The sequence below is a fragment of the Netta rufina genome (genome assembly GCF_964035555.1).
Source record: "Netta rufina genome assembly, chromosome: 6".
NCBI lineage: Eukaryota > Metazoa > Chordata > Aves > Anseriformes > Anatidae > Netta > Netta rufina.
In genome coordinates, this window is record NC_140129.1 from 34,004,942 (window position 1) to 34,030,568 (window position 25,627).

General features: G+C 45.9%; 1 protein-coding gene across 1 annotated transcript in view; it reads left to right on the forward strand.

The window, feature by feature from the left end:
- The window catches only part of MARCHF4 (membrane associated ring-CH-type finger 4), a gene marked incomplete at both ends in the record, with an annotated part of 82,605 nt that extends 66,105 nt beyond the window's left edge, over positions 1 to 16,500 (forward strand). Inside the window, one exon of the mRNA XM_084289366.1 lies at positions 16,139 to 16,500. Within this exon, the coding sequence (XP_084145492.1) occupies positions 16,139 to 16,500 (362 nt within the window). The remainder of the gene's footprint in view (positions 1 to 16,138) is intronic.
- Positions 16,501 to 25,627: the final 9,127 nt, after the last annotated feature.

The following is a 25,627-nucleotide window of genomic DNA, read 5'->3' on the forward strand; positions in this document are numbered from 1 at the left end:
TCCTTGACTGTGATAGATGCAGCAGTGGCAGCTCCCTACAAGGCTCGCAGTGAGTTCCTCACTGCAGAACAGCTCTTTTCCCTCTCTTTATCCTTCTTCCAAACCTTGCAGCCTTGTGCAATGTCTTTGATCACTGCTGGGCAAAGCTGGCTGTGGAGATTTAGAGTTCTGCTCCTGACTGCCAGCATGGCCTGAAGCCTGTTGTTCCTCCACTTCTGCAAGTTCAGGATAAAACCTCTCACGGATAATTGTAGTGACAAGGATTCTTGAAATACCAGGGTGCTGTCTATGCATTTCAGTGACTCTTCCTCCACAGTCCAGCCCTCTTCCCCTTTTGCTTTCCAGCCTGTGGGTGGATAGGAAGAATTTAGGAACTAAGAAATGCTCAGTGATGGGGAAACAGCAGGACATTAGATGCACTCAGTTCTGTTACTCTTATGTTTTGTTTTGTTTTGTTTTGTTTTGTTTTTTTCAGCTAATGTAACACACACGTTGTTTGTGCATTGTTTGGTAACAGGCTGGGCAGACTTAGCTTGCAGATGTTAAACTGCAGGACCTACACTAATTGTGTGAATTCCAAGTGCTCTTTCCACCACTTTGACCCCAAGTTTTGCTTTCACTGGCAGAGAACTGGAGGTCTGAGAGACAAGGTATTTATTAAAGGGCAGATGTGCTAAAGCAGAGCTCCTCAGCAGTTCCTGCCAGGTCGCACTTTGGTTGCTCTTGGGTCTCTCAAGTCCATTGAGGAGCCAGTGCAATGTGTCCAGGAGAACAGCTTACTCTCACTGGAGGTACATGCACTCAGATGCATGTGCAAACTGGGATTCACACCGATCATTTGATTGTTGTTATCCTCACTCGAGCTGCATTTGCTCTGAAACAGTCTGATCTGCTCCAAACTGAGCTTTCAAAATCCAGCTGTTAACTCAGAGACTACTGAACCATGCATCAAAATCCAGAGACCGTGGGTTTGACCCTCAGCCACTCACATGCAGTAATACACTACTTTGCTTTGGACTTCACCAGATCCTAGCATGCTCAGCAAAGACAGCTGGAATAGACAGACAGCATTTGCTATCCCTTCACCCACCATGGAAACAAAACCACAACCAAAATACAATGAATCTGCTCCTCACAAGCAGCAAGACAGACGGTATGGCTCCAAGTGCCAGAAGTTATAGCCATCTGGGCAAGGCATGCGAGATGGTCTTTCAACATTGTTCTCCCCTTGCTCTCGGATACCAAACGGGAGGGCAGGATGCACTGGAAAGGTTTGCTTAGGATTTCTGGGAGTCTCCGACACTGGAATTTTATAAGAACCTGATAGAAAAAACATATGTCAAGAACAGGTTGCTGAGGGATGATCCCAGTTTGTGAAGGAGGAACAGACTAAATGCTTCTTGATATCCAGCCAGCCCCGCTGTCTTTGATTCTGATCTCTCTCTCGTGTATGCTACTTCTGGTCATGTCTATAGGACAGATATGAGACCTGTATTAAACTACAAACTGGCAATGGTGCCAGCACAGGTATTGCTGTGCTACAAAGTCATCTACAACATAGGCACTTCAGATCGGTAGCCAGGAGGTGAATGAGAAGTGAGATGGGGACAGTTCATTTGACGAACTGCTTTCCCCACGGGTTCCTGAGAAGTAAATCCAGAAACCTGGCATAGAGAGGGATTAGCAGAAATGCAGGTATTGAAATGTAAAGATAAGTGGAGTGAGCCTGAGTTACTGAGTAGACAGAGTGGCAGCTTAGAGCTGGGCTGTAAATCCTGAGAGATACCTGCCTGTTAATTAAATGACAGTCCTTGGAGGGGGGAGGAGGGGGTTGTCTCTCTCTCTCTCTGTCAAGGTGCAATTAGGGAAAGTCGGCGTTTGTAGATTAAAGTGTCATTTGGGGTCAGAAGGACGGGAAACAATCTCCTGTTAAACAAGGAGTAACTGCCAGCTAATGAGAGCATGTCACAGACTAAGCTTCAGAAATCACCGGGTCTGCTCCGAGGGGGAAATGCAGCTCAGGAAGGCCATTAGCAGGCTGGTGCGTGCAGAGCTGTCACTGTCACGGTCTGTGTGCACAGTCCCACTTGTGCTCACACATATGATAGCCCCATGATTGGCATGTAGAAGCAAAAGCAACCTGGTCAGCCTCTCCTGGGATCACTGGTGGGGCCTGATGCTTCATCCATGCCCAAGCACTCCTTGCACTCTGACTCACCCTGCCTTGGTGCTGACAGCCGCTCACTTTTGTAGGCACTAAATCCCCATGTTCTTTGAAGCTTTTCCCTCGCTTTCCTTGGCAGCCAGTCCCTGAGGGTATTTGCCTTCACAACAATAACTGCACTGCAGCTCGATAGCACAAGAGACAGGCGAAGCAGGACCATTCATCCTGCCAACGATTTTTGTTGGCACACCATGGTAATCCATTACAGATCAGGAAGTGTGTGCCCGCTGTTTTTAATCCCAGCTGCCAGCAAGTATAATCAAAAGCATCCAGTACGTCTGACGGCATCTCAGCACAACCGTAGGTAATAACATAAGAAATCAATAGCCAATTAAAACTGATCCACAGCATTTGATCTTTCATAGTGCAATGGGAACAGTAATTAATGGCGCTTCCTTGAGACGGTCACAATTCAAGCTTCCTGCCAAGACTAATGTGGTTTTGTTTTAAATGAGCTTTGCTTCCTAGAGGAAATGCCAGGCTGAGGTAGCCTTGGGGTGTTTTCTAGCCAGGTCACTTGGGCCCTGATCATTCAAAGGATTTAGGAGCTAAAGTCCCAATAAAAATAAGGAGAAACTGAGAAGTTAAGTGTCTTCAGAGTCTTGGTCTTCATCTGTATTGATGGTCTGATTCTCAAAATGAGCGGAGATGTTTTCATTCAGGTCTGCGTAGTCCCCCAAAGCACAAAGTAGGAAGAATTGCTACAGCAATAGCAAATAAGTTTTGGGGAAGCCCATGTGCTCTTGATGACACATGGAGGACAACACAGCGAAACTCAGCAGATGTCTTCAAAGGAGAAAACTGAGTCCAACCCAGACAGCAAATGTCTGGCTTCACCATACCTGGAAGAGACCCATGTGAGTATGAAGAAGTCTTCTACTCCCTTCAGGTTAATGCCCTGCTTGCCACACTGTTCACACTCTTTTTGACCCATTTGACAGGTGCAGGACAATCTGGGAGCATGGTCCCAGGTTAGACAGTCCCAAGAGGTCTCTTCAAAAGCAGATATAGCCAAGATGCCCCTGCAGTCTGAGAGGTCTCTCTCAGCTAGCATTGAAAATGCAGCCAACGGGCCAGGAGACAGAAAGGCAGTCCCATGAGGCGGAGGATAGACAGACCAGCTTTGTGTGCCAGTCGTGACTGAAAGGGGCTGTTAGCCTGTTAGACATCTCCCTGCCTGTTGCAGAGCAGTTGTGGAGCCTACGGTCATGCATCAGTAGTTCTGTGGAGGCAAGGTATAGAGAACACGGCACTTTCCCTCTCACAACAAACTCCTAAATGACATTTCCCTGCTTTTGTTATTTCTCCTCATTCTGAACTCACTCTCTGTGTCTGAGCTCTCTGTTCTTGCTGTGGAAACCATGGGGAGGAGAGGGTCCTTCTATGGCAGTGTGATCCGAGGAACCCCCATCCTAATGCTTCTCCTCGGGTTATGGGATCTGGCAGCTCATGGGGTCTGTCTGGCTGGTCAGTCAGCAATAAGCAGCACGCCTGTTTGGGAAACATGGATGGAAGTTGCCCCTCTAATTTTGTAATCAGGTTCCTCTTCCTCATCACCTTCTACCCCACACTTTTTCCCTCTCTCATTCCCCAGATTAACATTATCCCTCCAGTTTTCCTTGGAGCTACAAGGAGCTAACTGGAGTGACCAGATCCAGCCCTATCAGCAGAGCAGGTGGCTGGGAAAAAAAGACAAGCAGCTCGCTCTCCTTTTTACACCGTGAATCGTGGTTTGCATACATTTGGCCACCATGGGCGTGCTCAAAAAATCTCCCAGCAAATCATTGATTTATCAGCTGTAAAGGGGAGTGTGGAGACAGGAGCAGTCCCCACGGGGCGTGTGGTGGGGCTCTCGATCCAGATGGGCAGGGACCGTCCCTCAACACCAGTCAGCCAGGGCCCTGTCCCTGGGCCAGCAGCAGCAGAAGCGGGGCTGCACAGCTGATCTGTGCCGACCGACTTCTTGGCCGCTGTCCAGGAACAGAGGATGCTCGGCAAAGCCGAGAGATGCCACCCCTCCGTTCCTGAAAGATGGGACCTATTTTTATCTAATGCTGCATTGATTATTCAATAAGAGAGCAGAGCGGGCCAGCCAGCCTGCGTGCATGTGTGCTGCTTTCACCAGTGGGCATTTCTGCAGAGGCTGAATGCTCATCCTAAACTCCAGTGCAGCTCTGGCAGCCCTCTGTAAAGCAAGCATGTCACTGCTGAGCAAGAGCCACGGGGTTTGGACCTGGATCTGAGCTCCCTCCTTTTTTTTCAGGGCAGGGCCTTGGCCTCCAGCATCATCGTAGCAGCACCTGGCCTTTCACCTGTGTCCTTTCAGCTCCAGAGTCCTTCACCACATCTATCTTCATACAGTTCCCCACTGTTGCAACAGGGCTCTGGAGATGTATTTTGTCACCAATAACCATATGGTGCTCTCTGCTCCAGTGGATCAATGTGTTTAGCATTTAGCGAGGGCAACATAATTAACATTTTTCTAAGGGGGAAAAGAAATCCTTCTGCCTCGTGAACTGCATCCCGTGCTTCAGAGGGTGATATGTTATAATCAGAATGTCGCTGCCCTCTCACTCGATCGTTTGCTGGCAGCAAGTGCCTGATGTCACTGGGTTAAGTTCCCATCCCTGGGCAGAGGCAGAAGCACACACCTGCCTGTCATAGCTCCTACACCACAGCAGGAGATTCCCTCACAGGCATCTGGCAGGACCTCCTGCACCAGCTGCATGAATTGTGCTGTGTAGTAAGGACGGGAAAAGTCCTCAGATCTGTGCCAGGCTATGCTTTTCTGGCTGTTTTCTGCTCCTACCACAGCCTCCATCCCAGCATACATGTTACTGCTGGAGGTGAGAGGCTGGAGTCCATGGCAGGCCATTGTAGCCACAGCAAGTCAACTCTGTAGTCAAAGAAGGGATGATAGTGGGGTCAACCCTTGTGCAGAATGGATGAGGACTGTCCCCAGCTCTTTAGAGGTAAGAAGAGATCAACATGAAGCCACGTTAACCAGCCCTGGGATCACTTCTTAAAGTGGTAACTAATTAATTCTTCTCCTGGGGGTTGGCTACCCTACCAACACAGCCATCTTTCAGACCCAGACACAACAGCTCAGTGACAAAAATACTGCAAACAGGCCCACAGGTGATTTCAGGTCAAGCACTGCTGGTTTTCCTTACTAATAGGAAAAAGTCTTGGGTTTGCTAAGCTTATTCAGCCTGGAAATTGCTCCCTGAAGCAGTGCTTTTCTCCCTGAAGCAAAACCCACTGGTGGCAGTCACAGCCTGAGTCTGTCTGCCCAGAGGCAGAGCTAGATCCACAATAACCATATGACAATGCAATGAAATAATAGACCTGGCCCTTGTCCTCTTGGCTCCTATCTCCTTCCTTAGTTCCGAATAGTTAGTGGAAGAGTGCTTTGGTAGCTGAAGTAGTCGCAACAGATCTTGATCATGCATCCCTTAGGAGAAAAAAAATAAATAAGTAAATTAAAAATAAATAAATAAATAAATAAACAGTGAAATCATACCCACTTTCCCTTACAGAATTTCATTTCCTATTAAAAATAGAGAGGGAGACATTAGTTCTGCCTTCAATAAGCAAATGTCCTATTTTGATCATTACTGAACAAAGCATTTTGATTTGGCATTTAGAGATGACTGCTCATGCTGAGTATTTTAAATTCAGCATCAGAATTGGAATACATTAAAAAAAAATCAAGTCTAAATGAAACATTCTCATCTGTCTGAAAACATATATGTATACTTCCATTCTGGGGGACAGCATGACTTTTTTAAGTCTTGCTCCAAGTTGGTGTGAAGCCAGATTTCAGAGCCCTACAAAAAAACAGTGCTGTTGCTCAGCTTTGCCATTAAAGAAATGTCCCAGGAATGTCTAAGGATACAGCATGACTGCAAAGGCAACACCTCGGTCAAAGCATCTATAGCTATAGGATAAAAATGTTCAGGACCCTGACCTGGAGGACTGACCACTGTGGCACAAATGTAGCATCCACCTCCTTGGACTTCTGTTAAGGGAATGTCTGGAAACCTGAAGATATAAGAGACCCATAAAATCACCAGGATACCAGGGTGTGCATCTGGCCAGTGTTCTGTTAATCCAGTTTAATTTTCTACTCCCCTCTCTTAAAGATCTAATTGTATCTGTCGTGCACAACTGGTCTCAGGCACAAAGCCCTTTCAAGATGTGGGGTGTTGCCATCCCCTCCATTTTAAATCTGGGAAGAAAAAATATACCCAAAGGGTCTATAACATCCTAGCAATGAAGCAAGGAGGAGAAATTTTAAGAGAGCAAGGGGATATATGGATCATGCCTCTAAGCCCCATCCCTCCTGTACTGGCACAGTTATGGGTAGACTCACAAGTGAGGAATGCTGCTGGAGATGTATGATTCAGGAGCAGGAGTGTTCTGCTGGTGGAGCTTGTCTTTATTTATTTATTTGCTTTTTCCTAGAAGAGTATCAGTTTGTTGTTTTTGTTGTTGTTGTTGTTGTTGTTTTTCTTTCTTTCTTTCTTTTTTTTTTTTTTTTGCCTGCATAGCTAGAAACTGCCCTTTAATCCCGTGCTTTATCGTGTGCTGTGAATTAAATACCACAGGAGTACAAGAGCCCTCAAGGGCACAACATCCATTTTACTGTAGCTGTCCACAGCCAGCTGAGCTTACTGGAACGCTTTTCTTTATGGTCTGTCTATTTCCTAAGTGAGGATTATGTAGAGTTTTATGTTCCCAGTTTTTTGCTGTTTTTTCTTGGTTTGTTTGTTTGTTTTGTCCAGGTTTTGAGGCAGGGAGTAAAAGTGCTAGCCTGGGCAGGGCAGGAGAAAGTTGTGGAGGTTGGTAGCTCATATGCCTGGAGCTGAAAATGCTGTGGCATTTCTAGAGTGATGGTGCTGCTGTGTGTGGTTCCCAGGGTCAGCCCAGCTCCTCTGCCACAGATGGCATCCTGCAGAAAACTGATGTTGTTTTCCCATTGCAAACAAACCACGTGGGAGTGCTAAGTGAAAAGGAATTTCCTGTCCTTTGGACACCTTCCACTAGCTCCTAAATTTTTCCAGCCTTTCCTCATTTTGGGGCTTACCAGCTCAGCCCAAGAAGGACCAACCCATGTGTTGTAGAGGAGCACAAGGCTGGGCAGTGGACGTGACTGAGGATGGCTGCCTGGGATGGATGGAGGTAGTAGCTCTCAGAGAAACTGGCATCTGCCTGGCAGCCTTAAAAGCTCAGTGCTGCTCCTACAACGTATTGACAGCTCCCACCAGCTCCACAAGCCCCACAAAAGTCAGTCTCTAACCTGTTCTCTCCATTCATCCCCAAAAGTATTGGATAAAGTGCAGTGTCGCAACCTGGAAATTGTCTCTTGCTGTACAGCTCAGCAGCATCCTGCAAAATCACAGTGCTGCCTGGAGGAGAAGCTCTCCCAGCTGTCATGCCAATCCCTCCCATCAGTGCCTCAGGCGGATTTAATAAAAAGAGCTGCCTCCTCTCCAGGAGGAAAGGAGGAAACGGCTCTGCCCCAGCACGGCATGGGGCGAGGTCCACCACGATTGCCCTCCATGGTGGAACAGCAACTGCGGTGACCTTCTGAGATGCCTGCATGCTGGATCCTTCTCCCACCCAGCAGGGCTCTTGCTGAGTCTGGGGGTGGTGTTAATGGCTGTGCAGAACTTGGGGCCTAGCACAGCCACCCGCTGTGGGGCCTGCTGCTCCTGGTGCTCTGCCAGACGGAGCGGAGGAGGCAGGGAAGGAGAAGGGCTCCTGCTGCCTTTGCGGGGTGTCCTGGCCCACCTGGGGATGAGGAAGCGTTGAGGCAGAGCTGTCCTTGAACCCCAGCTTGCACAAGAGGAGCCAAGCCATACCAAGCACAAGGTTTGCTGGTTCCTCAGCGACTGAAGGCTCGGGGGGCAGCCTGTTTGTGCTGTTTCCAGGGACTGGAAAGGGAAGAGTCCATACCTGCAGAAAATACCTCACCGAGAGAGCTGGGAGCAGCTTGTCTGCATACACTGGTGGAGCACTCACTCTACATACTCTGCCCAGGCAACAGGTCTGGCCACAGGGACCAGAAACTGGTCCAGTTTTGCCAGAGCTGTGGCCTATGTGACCTGCAGGGAGCCAAGCATGAGACGCACATTACAGCAAATACACTTAAAGGGTGATGGGGAGAAGGAGGAGAATTTTTTCCCCAGGCCCATGGGCTCCATGATATCCAGTGACTGACAGCCACAAACAGGACCTGGCCATGCAGCCACCCCCGGTTCTGCTCAGCCAAAGCACAGCTCAGCCTTCTGCATATTTAATCAGTTCTCTAGGTATTAAAAAAAAATGTGCACGGAGAATGACTGATAATAAAGTGCCTGATTATAATCAGCTATTTTTTTTTCCCATATGGTAAGCATTCACCCAACCTCGAATTTTTATGAATTTTCAGTGCATGCTGTGTATCTTTCAATACCGGTCATTTCCCAGCTTGCACACCCTCCTTGTGTAGTTCGAGCAATATTCAGAGCACACCTTTGCTAGATATCCTGTGGACTAGAAGTATTCTGCTCACTGGGCAGACTACCAGAAATGTCTAAAGGATGGCACCAGAGGTCTCAGGTCATCCATTACCTGGACTTCCCCGGTATTCAGAGTAGACTGTCCACTAAGCTCTTGAAACATGCTGTGGACGAAATTTATGTTTTGGAAAACAGAGGTGAGAGTTGTGAAGGAATCTGTCCTTCCTACTTGATTTTGCCTGAAAGCAAAGAATCCCTGAAAATCTGAACGTAGCAGCAGTTTGTGCGAAAAGTGACTGTGCGATGAAAGCATTCCTGAGCTGAAGAGATCTATGATGTGAGGATAATGGACTCCAGAAAAGCAGCGGCAGCAGCCTCAGGGGACCAGAGCAGGGAGTGTCTCTTGGGAAGAGAATCTGAAGGATGAAAGAGCTGTGAACAGCTCGCAGTTGCCAAAAGGGATGATACTAAAGGCACAACAGCAAACTGTGCCTGTGCAGGGGAGAGCTCAGAAGCGTGGGAAGAGAGCACTGAGGCTGCATCAGGAGCTGTTTGAGGACCCAAAATCAGAAGCTGAAAACACAAAAAGGCAGAGAGAAGAGCCTGCAACTAATGGCAAGTCTCTAGGAATCACACGGCCATGGGGAGCAGTCAGACCTGAGCCTCAGGATGACCGTTCAGAGAGAGAGACGGAAGCAAGAAACGGGTCTGTAAGCTTATGCTAAGACAAGCCTAAGAGCCCAAATAATATTTGATGCAAAAAAGGCCAAACATTAAATGTTGCCTTTGTCTCAGTCTTCAAAACTTAACTAAAATAATTTTAATGAGGAGAAAGGAGCCCAGGGCAGAATCCAAAAAGAACAGACTCAAAAACATTTAGATGAGTTTGCTGTGTCCTTGTCAGCACGTCCTAATGAACTTCAGAGGAAGCCGCAGGAGCAATCTCTGACCCGTGAGCACTTTATCCTCACGAACTCAGGAAGGATGCAGGAGGTGCCAGGCAGCTGGGGAAATGCAAGCAGAGTACCTAGCTTTAAATATAATCTCTATCATTAAAGGAGGTGTGAACAGAAAATCATGCAAGTAAAGGGCAAATCGGTTTAACTGATTCATGGAAAGATACTGGAAGAAACCATTAACTGATCAATCGATGAGAAAAGGAGTAAAACCTCATCCAATCTGGGAGGATAACTCTCCTGGTGGCTAAGGAGGAAGCAGTGGTTTGATATCCCATGACTTGGGCAACACGTTAGATGTTTTGCCTTCAGATTCCCCTAAATAAAACAGAGAAATATGATTTAGATTAAAAAACTGTAAAGCAGATGTACAACCAATTGAAAAACTGCTTTCATAGTAGTAGTCAGTGTTGTACTATAAACTGGAAACACATTTCAATTAGGACTGTTTTGGACTCTACTCTCTTTATTATTTTTATTAATGGCTTAGATAATGAAATAGAAAGTGCTGTTATAAAATTTGCAGATGACACCAGGCTTGGAAAGGCTGCAAGCACTCTGGAGGATCAGATCAGAATTTGAAATGATCTTGCCAAATTGGAGAAATCAACAAGATGAAATTCAATAAAGAGAAGTGCAAAGTGCTACCCTTAGGAAGGAGAAATCAAACTCCCAAACACAAGCTGGGCCAGGCAGTCACACTGCCAAAGACAGTGATGCTTTGACAAGACATCAGTTTGTTTTGTCAGGGTACTGAAAGGAAGGCAGGGTTACATTATTATTCTGCACCTTTGCTCTGGGGACTGCACCCTCTTCGGGACCTTGCTTGCAGAAAAGGGGGGACAAACTAAAGAGATTCTGGAGACGATGAACAGGAATGAGGAGAGGGCAGAAAAGACTCGATTCCCAACATGATGAACTCTGATATTCACATCTCCCATCCCAAATCCAGCCAAGTGCAGAGTCCCACTGATGCCATGACATTACTCTCAAGGATAAATGTACCTCTCCCCAATCTCTGGTTTGCCCGCTTCCCCACTGCCTGCTGAGCACAGCTCTGTAGCCTTGAGCCTTGTCCCTTGGGGCTTTAAGGATGTTAGGTTGTTTAAAGAATTTGTCAGATTCAGCTGGAATAGTCCCTGACTCAACGCAGAGGGATAACAGATACTAGGTGTCCCTTTCCCAGCCCATATTTCCAGGAAAAGGTCCATCTGGTTCTTTTTTCCAGGTTTATCACCAAGAGCTACCTTGCACCATTAATGAGGGATAAAATACCGGGGATTGCACTGAAAAGTAGTATGGACTGGAAGGGCCCACTGGGAGCTTGGTGACTCATCTCCCGTGTACCACGAACTTGTGAAGTTGACAGAAGGCAGAGATTCATTGCTATTTCTAAAGCGCTTTTTGGCATGGAACTATCTCATGGAGACTACGAGAATTTGGGGTGTGGAGGGCCAGCCTGACTTGAGCAAACACAGAGCTCAGAGCAAAAGTCAGTGCACTTTACTGTAGTACACTAGAAACCTATAATGAGGGAACATCACTAAACCTAAAGAGACCATCTGTGGCTGGGCATGTCCCCACAGAGCCCATCAGGGAAAAGTCACTCTCCTGGCTTTGTTTTTACACCACTCCTTGTGTGGTTGGCCACTGCTGGCGGCAGGATGCTACCGTAGCCAGACCCCTTCTCTGAACTCGTACAGCCACTTTACTGCTATTAGGGGAAGATAAAAGGAGGATAAGGATGGAGCATGTAGGATGAGATAAAGGCAAAGAGATAAGTGAAGGCTGAGCTGCAGGAGCTTTGGAAACAAAGGTGGGGGAACTTGAAATTGCCACAAAAGATGAAAGAATGCAGGGAAAGGGAGTGAAGGGTTAGTGTGTGCAATGATGTCAGCAGAGGGAAAGCCCGGCAATGAAAGCCTTGTCTCCCAGGAGGATTGGTTTGCCTTGGCCTGAGCCATCGCTGCTGTGGATGCAAATATTAAGCTTTGATCACAGCTGCCATAATCTTCCCCCGACACCCAGCAATGAAAGGGACTGAAACAGGCAAAAGCAAGGCAGCTCTCTGGCTGAGGTGAAACCGCGTTGTGTAAGGAAACCAAAGGGCAGAAGAGCTGCTGATGGTGGAAACAAGGTTTTCACCTTTTCACAAAGGCCCTGCCCTATGCTCACACAGCAGGGCAGGGGCTTTATGTGAAGCAGGACAGAGTAACTGGCTAGAAGGGGCTGTGATTTTTGTTCCTGTAGATGAGTGACAGCACAAGGGTAAAGTACGACACTGCAGAAACCTTCTCTTCATGGTTTCTCAGTGGCAAACAGGAGAAACAGTTTCTGCCCCAAGAACTTACCTGTCTCCTTCAAGAAAATGCACAGCGAGCATTGAAATGAGAGGAAGGTTAATTAGAAGCTGAAAGTCCTGGAGAAAAGATTGCTTGGTGGCAGAGGCTGACAATGTGCACAGGGTGACTGCTTGTCATTTCTGGGAAGCTGCTGCTCCAAAGCTCTTTTAAATTGAAGGCTCACAGCCACTCAGGTTAATCTCACGGGATGGTGGTACCTCAGCTGATTCCCCCTTGCCTATCCGGAGGCACTAACCCAGGTCTCTTCACATCTATTTTATGCCTGTGCTCTGCCAGCAGCCCCTCTGACTACTCTCTTGACCAGTCTTGGGCAGGTATTGCAAGGCTCAGAGAAACCCTACAGTGATCAGCCTTATCTCAGGGCCATGGTACTCACCGTGGTCACACTCTCCTCCTCAAATCTTGCGTGTTAAGCATGCAGAAGCTCAGGGTTAGCTGTGGCGATCAGTAGAACATGGGAATTGAACTGCTTTCACCAGTGCTAGCTTTGTTGCAGGCTGCAACTTGATTATCTGGAAAAAAAAAAAAAAAGTGGAGACACCAGTCAGATCTGGGCATGAGAAAATGGGAATGAGAACAGCACATCTTCAGTGCCCATGTTCTCTCGGAGCTTCATTCCACCACCACCACAAAAAGGGATTTCATACACCAGGCAACAATCTGGACCAACATGGATTTGTGTGAAACTCACAGAGATTTTCCCTCTGAAGAGGCCGTCTTTCACACAGGATGCGTTGAGAACAGATTTTGTGGAGCAGAAAAGGGAAAGATAAACTTGGGAGGAGTGGGAAAGGATTAGGACGCTACTGGCAATGCATCTAAAATTCACACGTAGACATTTCTGAGTTCATAGAATTATAGAATTGTTGGGTTGGAAGGGACCTTAAAGATCATCCAATTCCAGTCCCATGCCATGGGCAGGGACACCTCCCCAGCTTTCCTGTAGGTCCCCTGTAGGTACAGGATTAGGAGTGGGATGGACCGAGGTTTCCCTCCTCCATTAATAATAGTTTAAAGTCCTAGTTGAAAGAAGAGAAGTTCAAAAAGGAAGAAGTTCACACCAACCTGCTACTTTCCCTGCTTATAGAGGATTTGGCTTACAGAAAAATTGCTTCTAGCTGGTTGCTTCCAGTCGCATACAGTTCTTCCTGAAGGATTTTCCACTTACGTCTGGCCTTAAATTGAAAAGATTCAGCTCTGTTAACCAGACTGAACCTTGAGGGAGGGGTGTTTCTGGAAGGGGGTACACGCAGCTGAACATAGGAATTCCAATCCTAATTTAACTCAGGCAGACAAAATTTGTTTCAATGGGAGCATTAAGCTTCCTGCAGGTTGTTATAAACTGATGGACTCTTGCTTAATCTTAGCATTCACTGTTGCAAATGAATCACTGTTACTTCCACCTCCCTGCCCACCCCTCTGCTTGGTTCCTTTTTAATTTTACAGCTTCCTGAGCCTGACACTGGGAAATCGATAAGTAATTTAGAGCCCCGTAAATACAGAGGGAAACAAGTTATTTTGTACTTTTATAAATATTTTGAAACCAAAATTATCTAAGAAAACAGGTGCTCAGTTGACTCAGCAACCCATCCATCAGCATCACACAGTTAATTGCATAAGATCATAAACATTTATAATTAGAAGGCAAACAAACAAGAATTTTATAAACAGCCCTCTTGAATCAGGCTGTGCATTAAATATTTGTGATAAGGTAATTAAGAATAGATTTACAATCCTGGCTCAGTGTTTAATACTTCGGAGAATGGATTTGATTCTATGGAGGATGTTCTACAGCCAAGGAGAAAATATTTGATTTTGGTTCTTTTATCCAAGGCTTAAAGAGGTCTCAAAGAATCATTGGCTCTGTCATTGATCAGACTGGAATTTCATTCATTACAGATCAGACAGCTCATTTAAATACGTGTCTAATGTCCCTTGCCTTGGGCCAATCCACTTTAGGCCTGCTTCAAAGCTGTCTCCTTGGCTGGATCTGTAGGCTTTCCCTAAGTCCCGCTTTTTATGGTCGTGCTTTGATCAGATGTCAGAATTCCCAACCACGTTCCAAAGCAGGGAGGAAAAAAACCCAAATTTTTCTGTGATGACATCACGCTATTTGGCTATGAAAAACTGACATCACTACAGGACTACACCTGTGTAACTTCAGTGGTCTATGGGAACCGGAATAGAGATCTCTCTTGTACTGTAAGTCTGAGTACCCACCTGTATTTGCTGTCCCAGAATAGCCAGGCTTGAATACTTCAACTCGTGGAATTTCTTCAGCAGCCAGTAAGGAGACTCAGCACCATATTAAAATGAATGTGAGAGTCTCCCTGAAGCTAAGCTGTGATCAAGTCAGCAAGGTTTCTAATTATGCTTAGAATCAGAAAGGCTAGGAACTCAGATTGTAGTGAACCTGGAACTTACATTCAGTAAAATCAAATGTAGAAACCAGGTGGCTGAGAAACTAGATGGCTGCACTCCATCAGTGAGTAAAGGGAGGTCAGCCCTAAGTGTAGGATGACCTTCAGTTATTTTTATTATTATTATTATTATTATTCTTTTATACAGAATAGGTTTACTCCAGTAGTCAGCTAGCATCAGAAACTAGAACAGTCTGGAAAAGCTGGGTGAAGGATAAAGCCCTAGCATCTGATTCATCAGAAATAGCAGCAAACCTCTTTATTCTGTGGTGACCATCATCACCCCTCGCTGGTCAAGGCAACCTCCTCATTTTCACATTTGTATTTATGCTCCTGGAACAAGTAGGCAAGAGAGTTGCTCTTCCTGGAAATGTTTCTAATAGTCCTGATACTGACCAAGAATGGTGAAGCCATCACTATTAAGAAAAATTAAATTATTTGTATGCTAACTCAACAAGTACATGCCCTATCTGCTGCTCTGGCTTCAGATACATGGGACTCAAAGACACTTTCCTAACAGACAGACCGCTGCAAAACCAGGACACCCAGACCCTCTCATTCTGCATAAATCCCATTCTCCGTTAAAGCTTATTAATTATATTGCAGTGTGTCAGCTAAGCCAGTCTACATGAGAAGTTGCAGCTTCGCTCAGCCTCAGTGGGTAAGAACAATGCAGGTGCTGCTGTTTCCATTGCATTCAAAGGGCCAAAGCCTGGTAGCTTTAAAATAACAAAGCTAAATAGTCAAATAACTTCAAAACAGCTGCGACCATTATCTAATCCTCCCAGCCCTCTTTCAAGTGTGGGGAGGATGACAGCGAGCTCTGGGAGGTGAGCTAACTGCTAGGTGGAAGGGCCTGAGCTGCTCGTTCTCTTCCAAATGTGAAGACCACGAGAAGGCAAGCATCCCAAAGCCTGGCTGCCACCCCAGCGATATCAGCTCTGCCATATGCAGACGGGTGACGGGACAGACGCACTCTCTGCGTACTCAGAGCAGACACTGTGTGAGTGCATCATCTGCACTTTCTTCCAAGCGTGCTGTTTTCTCCCCTTGGAAGCAATAACGTACGATGAGGTACCTGGTTTGCCAACGAGCAAATGCTTGCACAGGATGACAAACCGCTTACAGGTACAGCCTGCCCCGTGTTGTCTTTCATTGCTGTCTCTGGCCCTCATGTGCGTGTCTGCTCCACCGCTGCGTGTGTGGGGAGATGTGGTCTGTGCCCGCTCGTGACGTTGGTGCAGCAGACGTCACCGGCACGTCAGCTCCAGCTACACCCCCTCCAAGCACACGCCGCTAGCTCGGTGAATCATGCCTATGCAGCGTGCAAAAGTAGCCCAGCGATAGATAAACCTCGGGCGTTTATTGGTAAACAGACACTGTTTTTGCTGTAGGAGCATAACTCACTCTGCTGCATTTAAGACCTGTTTATTGATTGCTGAAATAAAGCTGTAATCCTTTTAATTCAAGGGAAAAGGGATCCAGCCGAGCAGGAGCACCGGTGCTCTGCCAGTCAGTAATTAAAAACATGATTTATCACTGAATATACACTGGCGAAGGGAGAACTGAGCTAACCAGCTAGCTAGAGGGCACAATGCTGGGGTAGGCTTATGGTTCTTTCTAAAGTTTTGTTCTGTTTTATGTTTATTTCTTTCCCCCTTCCCTCCAGGTCTAATAATACATGAAGGGCCCTCGGTTTACCGGATTTTTAAACGGTGGCAGGCGGTCAATCAGCAGTGGAAAGTGCTGAACTATGACAAAACAAAGGACATGGAGGAGCAAAAAACAGGGACCAGGACAAATCAGCGCCCCTCCTCCCAAACCACCCACTCGTCCTCCACTGGTGGTACAGCCACTAACTCCGCTCCAGCCGACAGCGGGGCCCGGGCTGCCGGCCAAGCCACAGGCACCCTCTCTGACCACCACTGTGCTTACACCATCCTGCATATACTCAGCCACCTGAGGCCTCACGAACAGAGGAGTCAGTCTAGTAGTAACAGAGAGCTCGTCATGAGGGTCACGACGGTCTGAGCCGAGGAATTCAGGAGGCCTTAACACGGAGCGGAGGAGACAAAGAACTCATAACGCAGAGGAGCATGGTGTGCCTTTTTCTTTCTCTTCCCTTTTTTTTTTTTTTTTTGGTTTTCTTCTTCTGTTCCTTCTTTTCTTTTTCGGTAACTGCACAAGATATAAGAGGCGGCACCTGGCCAGCTGAGGAAAAAGCAGGTGGAGGGAAAGCTGCACACTCATGCTAAAGAGGTTAATGTTTTCCAGCCAGTTTAAAAAAAAAAATACAAAAAAATGAAACTAAACAGAAAAAAAAACACAAATCAAAAAAAAAAAAAAAAGAAAAGAAAAAGAAAACAACAACAAAACAAGTGCAATACAGACTAAAAACTGAGTAGGCAGAGTTCTGGGGGAGCAGAGGAACAGACGGTTTAGCATGTCTTACAAACCCTATTACCTGGAATAGGTAACGCTCTGTACACACACCCCATGCACACACACACGCACACACACGCACACGTGTGAGATTTACAAAAACAAGGAAGGGAATGAAATATTTGGAGTAGTTTTTTTCCAGACTGTGATTAACCAGGGCTATGAGTCGTTTTGTTCATGAGTCACTATGGAACCTTGTTTGATTTACCATAGGATTTCTGAAGTGAAATGGCTGGGAACGTTTCGGTAGTGATTTACAGATTGAATCATCTCGCCAAGAAAATGTGACAAAACCCAGGTGTGCCCAAATTTCACCAAAACAAAAATCCTGATTTTTCGTAACGTTCCTGACAAAGGGTTTGTGAGGGTGGAGTTGGGAGGGGGGGAGGGCGTTCCATGACCTTTATTCGACGTATAGGCATTTCTGGCAAATTTTGTACAAACTCTCCACAGGTGTTTCAAGCACAAGTACTAGTGTGATTTATGCCTTCATAACCCCAAATCCAGCATCCAAATCGTCCCACTGACACACATCATTTTCCATGCAGACATCCCAGGTTAATTTCCTTCCATTTCACTCCAGTCACAAGAAGCTGACCCACCTCTGGGGGGTTCCTACTACTTTGCTGATTCAGACACTCATACATCCGAGATGTACATTTTTTTCCAGTGTCTTTATCCCTGCTGCTCAATTTGTAACAATCTCACTCAGTCATGTAGGCTGAGCCTTTCGCATCCAGTTTGTTTATTACAGAGTCTATTCCGTTCAATCATTCAACAGAGAGTTAGTCTGAAGAGGGAGCACAGTTGCTGATTGAATATATAACACTTCTAATAAGTCTCCTTCTCTGGGATATATCCACGAAGGTACTGGTTGCTCTTCAGGAACATTCTCTTTCAATGCACAATGGCTGAATCATTTGTGGATATTAAAGGGACACTGTCAAGTACTTTTTAAATAGTTTTTAGGGTTTGGGCTTTTTTTACTCTCCATTGTTTGTAATATTCTCTTACAATCTTGAAAATAAAATTTCTTTCCCTACTGATATTGTTCTTTTCCATTTGGGCATGTAGCGTTCTCTCTACTCACCCCATTCCTTTCACCATCCCCGTCCTTCTCTCCACCTTTCATCTGCAACAGGAAGAAATCCATGTGACTGATTTCCTGCTCACTGTCCTCACTCCATGGAGGGTAACTCCCAGCTCTGCGGGGTTGAGCTGTTTTGCCACAAATCAAGTGTAAGAGTAGGAAACCTGAAAATACAGAGATCAGCTAATTGAGGAGCACCAGTTCAGCAGTCCCAAAACAATGAGCCTGCAGCAATCGAGCCTGAATCCAGCCCTTCCCAAAATTACTCTAAGGACTTCAGCCAAGCTGAAGCACTGAGCAACATTGCACGATGGCTGTGTCTGACTGCCCTTCGTCGTTGTACCAGCACCTCTCACAGCTTTTACTGGAGCCATGGCAAACACAAGTCACCGGCTCCTTCGGCAGCTAGGCTGTCATGGGCCAGGTGTTTCTGGCCTGGGGAAGGTCTCAAACTTTAACCTCCAGGTTTGAACGTACCAGCCATTCTGCAATGTTGAAGGTGGAGGTTAATGTCTTAAGGCAGGTCATTTTTTTTTTCATCTAGATTACTTGACAGTGTCCCTTTGAATATCAGAATGCAACAGAACAGGTACTTCTCTGGCAGAGAGTGTGGGAGGTGAAACACCAGCCGAGAAAGCTGACTTACTGAGGACCAATGTGAACAGCATGGTTTCTGAGGCCACTGTACCTTTATCTGACCAACCTTATTTATTATCTACCAAAGAGTGCTTTTGGCGGTGAGGTGAGGGAAGAGATGTTGGTGGGAGGAGGGAGAGGGAAGGGGCAATTCTGATCATCTGTAAAAGCAGATACCCCTAGACTGAAAGTGTTGCAGTGAATGGTCTCTGGAAGAACCGCTTCTGATCCACAGTAGAGAGAGAAACCTGGTCAAAGGAAGCAAACTTAACAGCCTCTCGCCCCCATGCCTGTCCTGGAAACTGTGCTCATTCCCAGAGACAGGTAATTGCGGTGGTTTTGGGAAGGGGAAGGCAGACACCAATGAAGAGAAGGCTGTCAGACATAATGTTGTTTCCCTCCCTGTCCTCCACTTGTTTAATATGGAGAAGTCAAATTCCTTTAATTTGGCAAAAGGCTAAAAGTTTTTAAAGTCAGAAGCACAACTGCCGTGAAGGAGTGGTGTGACCTAGTGGTCTGATCACACAGGACTCTGCGTACTCTCGCTCCAGCTCTGCCACCGACTCTGTAGCCTTGGGCTGTTTGGCTCAGTCCCCCACCCACACAAAAGGGGGAATAACAATACGTACCTACCTCACAGGGGTGTTGTGAGAATCCACGTTTCGTAAAGCCTGCTGAAGTGCTAAGTCACGTGCGTGCGTGCCACAGGTAGTCCCGAGGCGCGTGGTTGGGGGTGAGCAGCACTGCCCTTTTGCTGGTTACAGCCTGAATCGCTCAGCAGGAGTCCCACGGGCCCTCTCCTGCTTGGAGATCCTCCTTGATCCGAAGCAGAGGGTGTCGTCTGAGTGCCCTCTCCTCCATTGCATGACATTTTAAGCAGCTGTGAGGTGCAGGGTAGTGACCAACATGAAGTCCTACTTGACCAGGGATTTGCTACAACGTTTTCTATATCTGTGGGGTTTGTTGGTTTGGTTTTTCCATATATTGTGCTTAGAAATAAACTTTCCACTTAGGGCTGGCGGTTCGGGGTCTCTTCTGTTGCATGGCAATGTATACAAGTCTTATTGTCTGTCTTACTGTGCAAATGATCCCGCAGCCCAATTTCAAAGATGGGTATGGTCTGAGCCTTTTCATAGCGGCAGAAGACTCAAAAGCCTGTCTAGATTGTTTAATATTTAAACACCACTATGAACTTGTCAATTGTATGTGTTCTGTGCAATACGAAGCATGTCATTACCTGGCTTGATGGGCAGAGGGGCTAAAGGAAGGTCAAAACTTGTTCAAAGAGCTTCATACACATGCCAGCTTGGAGCCGAAGGGCTGCCACCAGCAAAGCAAACTCGGTGAAGCCATTGCAAACTGTTTTCAGGACAGTTTATTCCAGAACAAGGTCATTCCGAGTTTATGAACTTCTAGGCTGCCGGCCTGAGAGAACAAGTGCAAATTTAGCGTGGGGTTTGGGCTTTGGGATTTTCTTTTTTACAACTCCCCAAAGAACTGATGGCAGAAATACCGACGAGGATCTCTTCCTTCCATAGCACAGTTCTCTTGACTCCTGCCACTTCCTTTTGCCATTCCCTTTGTGCTACTATGCAGGACTCTAAAAGATGCAAATAGAGATAGTACACTCCTGAGACATGCAAAATACATTGTGTATCAGAGGATTCTAGCAGACAGAAGAGATGAGGAGGGCCCGTGTTGCAGGTCTCTATTCTTCTCCCACATCTTTCCTCCAGTCTTGTCTGCCAGGTTCCTACAGAAATTTTATCTGTATTTTGTTACAGAGCAGCCACATCAGCTTCCACCAACAAACAAAGCTGAGTTTGGCAGCTGTTTCTCCCACTGGAGAAAAATTCCAGGTCCTATCACTGTGGAGACCCCTCAGTTCTTGGGCTTTGTGGTCCTCCAGCACCACTTGGGGTGGAGGACTATGTTCAGCCATCATCAGAAGTTGTGTGTGTGTGGTCCTGCTCATTCTTGTGATTTCTGCTAGTCTCCTGATTTTACATCTATTTTGACAGGTCTTTCTGGTAATGCTCTTCTAGTTATGCTCTTCTGAGATGTTCTGCTCTATGTCAGTTCTCACCGCTGTTATCACCTATTACATCAGTGCTGGCCTCCAGCTTCCACAGCTTTCCCATTCTTGCCATGCCCCTTCTTGCTAGATATCTGCTACCAAGTCCTGACCCTCTTCCTCTGTGCCTGCAACGGCTCAAGCATATGCACCAAGGGTGATCAGAAAACATTGGGACCATTAAGATTCTGTATCAACAGTCAGGTTCAATAAAAGCCACTCAGTCCTCTTTGATATATATTTACTTTGCCAATCTTGGTGCTTGCTGTTAATTGGCTGCCACAGAAGACCATAATACCAGCAAAATCCATACACCCAGCTAACTCTTGGTTTCTTATTTCAAATATTGGAAGTGATGGGCTGTTTTTCAAGTAAATCAGGTGTGTTCCCTGTTGTGGTTCCCTGAACAAGGTGCTGTAGAAGTTAATGTCCTACCAGACCATGATGGATGACCATCCAAGAACAAGTCAGCAGCAGAGCTTTGAGTAAATGGATGTGTCAGCTGCCCGCTGCATTTTCAATTGGGGAGACAAGGAAAATACTGGTCATGTTTGCCAGTCCCCTAACACTGCTCAGAGCACCTGTATCTGGCAGCAGTAAAACATCAGAGCCAACACCTGTACATGGAAAAAATCCTGAAGACTTTCCAGATCTGAAGGCTACCCTACTCACATCTGGTAGGCAGTCATTCAAACTTCCTTTCTTTGTTTTCCTCAAGAGAAAAATGTTCACTTCGACTAAACAAAGCACCGCTACTCTTCAGTAAAGGAGTAGGCTGCAGCATTTGCATTTCCAACCTGAGGATCATCCACCAGGACTCCTATACATCTCGTTGTGAGAATGCAAAGCCAGAAAACCTATTCCTTTCCCTTACTATTATCTGTCAGTTAAGGAGGGAAAATTCCTGCAGTAATTGACTCAACAGTAGTACAATTGCCCTAGTGGCAGGGTATCCTAACCTTCTCTTTGCTATTCACCTAACTTATAACTCCTCATTCTTGAGCCAACAGACTCCTCACTCTCTCGGTTTCCTAAACTCCAGCTCTGGAGATCCCCAGTCAGGCACAGGCACTGGGTTCCTTACAGACTTGCTTTAAAGTCTTGCTTCATCCTTCATGCATTCAGACAAGCAAATTAATTTCATTGATAGACAATGACAAATTTGATTCCTGAGAGGAGAAATCAGCGTAGGAACTTATTGCGTTGACCTTCACCTCCCCTTCCACATTGAGGGAGATACAGTGAAAATACCAATTGGCTTTCATATGACAGCAATGAGCTGATCGCTCTAGGAACGTTTCCCTCAATAATGCAAGTCTGACATGCTGCCGTTACTGAAGGCAGTCTTTGATCTCACATCTATCATGTAGGATACAAGGAGAACAGAATCTGACACTTCTGCGCTGTTTACACAAACATCAAAAACTAGCTTAGTTCATTATTCAAATTACCTCCAGGTCAGTGGGTGAATTTCTCCTTTGATGAAAGAAGGATGTTTTCTCTTCCAGAGATGGAATTGCAAGTTAAAGTATATGTACACATATACATATATATTTATAAATGTTATGCTGCAAACAGAAAGAAAAGAAAGAGGAAAACAAATAAACCTGAAAGAATACTTAACTGTATTGAAAAAGTCTTGACAGGAGCTAGGGAGTTATCGTCTGGAAAGTACTACGTATGACTTGACTTCAGGCAAAGAGAATACAGAAGAGTGAAATGCTTTTATGGGATCTCTGGCCTGCCTCTGGTTCGTCTTCATTACTGTATAGCATTTAATTAGCGCATAAGTATGTGGAAAACAGACGCTCAGCTCCAGCAGTGGGAAACAGACTGAAGACTCCTCAAACTTATCTGAGCCATACTCAAACAAGCACAATGATGCAAAAGCACAAGCACCTGCCATTAAAAATGTTTGGCAAGAGATGGATTTCCAGACAGATACCAGGACCCAGAGATAAATTATTTTCCAAGCTACATTGACAACATTTTTCTTAACTTGTTTGCTTCCTATTGTTACCCCATTTTTTCAAGCACCTTGGGTAAAAGAAAAAAAAAAAAAGAAAGAAAGAAAACAAAAAAGATTCTGATACCCATGACATAAAGTATTAAATAACAGTAGAGAAGAGGTACTAAGGTGAGATGCTTCTTTATATATTATGTTGTGCATCAAGATGTGCTTTGCCACACAGAATTAGTTTCTTGCTTGCTAAAAGAAAGTCTGAGTGATTGAGTCTGCTCATAATCAAGGAGCCTTCCTAGAGCATAACCTTCTATAGGGGACCAGAGATTCCCCCTGGATAGGATAGCCAGCAACATTCAGAGGTGTTTTGCTTCCTCTTGTTCCCTTCTTTGGCAGGATGACCACCTGTTTGCTACTACATCTTATCTACACCATGTGAGCTGGCGTCTGTGGGCTCAAACACTGCATGAAGGTCAGGCGTATCATTTGTTCATGGTCACTGGCAACTGGTCAAGGAGAAAGCTTTTTTCCAAGAGGGAGAAGGCTGCTGTTAGCAGGTCACTGTTGGGCAGCAGGAACATTTATCAGCTTATATCAGTTTTGATATCAACAATAACAAGAATGGCAAATGCCCAGCGTACCCTCACAAGTGACCTATCGCATCCTTTTACAGTTCAAGGTGGTGGCTCTCTTTATTGCTCTTCCTTACAAGACAGCTTTCCTTTAAAATCTAGCTTGCCACATTTCTCTGGAAGTTTTTCCACTGCACATTACAGAGGTTCAGTTTAGTCCTTTTTCCTAGAAGGACAGACAGACTTCTACCTAACCCACCTGATCTTCTTTCCTAACTACAGAGACAAAAAATTGATGTCCTATAACAGTTGGTCTCAGTATTTGTGTTCCCTTTCCCTCACTACTCCCTAATCTTTGATTTCCCTTGGAAAGGGGCGATTCTTTGCTACTAAATGGCACAGCATCTCTTTGAGATGGGAGCATGGACAGCCCTTCTCCTCCTTGCTGAGCTAAGAGGCACACAAACCTTCCTCCACCTCCCTCCAGGCTGGTGTGGCCAGCAGAACCCTTATTCAGAGTTTAGCTTCTTGACCCAGAAGAGCAAACGCTTTCAAACATTTCCTTCACTGGTGTAGAGCTGTGGAATAATGGCGCGGGGAATCTTTTGTTTCTTAGCCTCAGGGTAACGAGAGTGGATGATGTACCTGAGCCAAAAACACAGTGAAGACAAAGCACTTGTGTTTTGGATGGTGATAAAACTGGGTGAGGTTTGCCCAGATGAGAGAGGAGCAAGAATCTTTGTCAGATTTATATGGCAGCAAAAGAAAATGGCCTTGTCCCTACTGTTTTTAGCTCATACACATCAGCTCTCCGTTATAAACAAACCCTCTGCAGGCCAGGCTTAGGGAGAAAATCTTCCTCATACCAGAAGCACAACCAGCCCATAGCTATGCATCAACCCCTTCAGGACTTTTGCCCCAGCGAGGCTGAGAGGAAGAAGGGAGGTAGCTAATGGGGGTGGCAAGAACACTTCCCTGGATCGTCAACCCTAATGGGCACAGTCCCCAGTAGGCTAATTCGACATCTCATCACACGAGCCCCCTTTGAAATCACTCCCAAGGACTATGGACTGATCCTTCACTACTGCAGGGTCTGCCCAGGAGAGAGAGCAGTGTTTCTGCATGGATCTCCAAGGTCTTAGTAGGGTCCCGAGCTGGGCCTGGAACAAATCCCCATGCCCACCGAGGGATGAGATGGGTCAGTGGTGTAACCACGCAGAAATGCTCTCGTTGAGATTTTCCACAAAGATGTCTGTGGGGTTGGGGAGAGGGAGGGGGTTGCTTTTGTTCAGGGCAGGAAGCACGGGGAAGGGAAGGCTGCGGTGTCCGAAACAATCAGCCACAAGGGAGGGGTTGACTGAGAGGAATGACCATGTCAACTGTGTTACTGTCCCGTCATTCTCCTGAACGCAGAATGGAAACTTCCAAGTGCTCTTCATGAGCTTACGTTTATTAGAAAACTATTCCTGGGTGTTTAAGGTTGTTTTCTAATGAAAATATACATAATAAAAAAAAAAAAAAAAGGCAAATGAAAGACTCTTGTTAATCTTTTCCTCTCCTTCTCTGTTAACCTGTAACACACTGTGAAACTTACCTCCTCCTTTGTTTACTGCCATTCCTGGTCAATAAAACCTCTTTCTTTCTGGCCACAATCTGCACAGGGCCCTGTACAGCAAGCTTTCATCTTCTGCCTACACATCAGAGATCAAGACTTCATGTAAATGAATTTGGAAAACAAAACAAACCAAAACAAACAAACTAACAAAAAAATGTGGCTTGGCATTAAGAGCACAACATGTTAGCACTTTGATTTACTATTTGTTTACAGCATGAAACAGCTATAAATGTTTACCAAACACTACTATAAGGTTCATGTGTAGTGCCTTCCCTACGTGCAAGGGAGAAGCTCAAGGCAAGTGGGGTAAGTACCTGCAGCACTGAAGGAAATGCTGCTGCTTTCTGAATACCTGCTCTAGTGTGCTAAGTCCTTCCCGGGGACAATACAGAATGGCCCTTGACAATAAGCATCTCCCATCGAAACAGTACTGCAGTCAGCCCTTACTCCACAGCTGTATCATCCACAAATTGTTGTGTGAGCTTCAACACACAGGGAAGGTTTTGGCATTGTCTACTAAAAGCTCTGAACATCACTTTTTTTTTAGCTGATGTGCCCACAAGCACATTGCAACCAGCTGCATGCTCTTCCCCGTGGCAGAAGAAAGGCAGGGGCAGCTTTTCATCAGACACAGGGCTCACAAAAGACACACACACACACAAGAAGCTCTGAAAACTCGTCTTCTGCTGAAGGGCCACAGAGCTTTCTCGTGGTTGGACACGTGAGGATTCTGCCCTGGAGAGGCTGACAGACTCTCTTCCTTGTT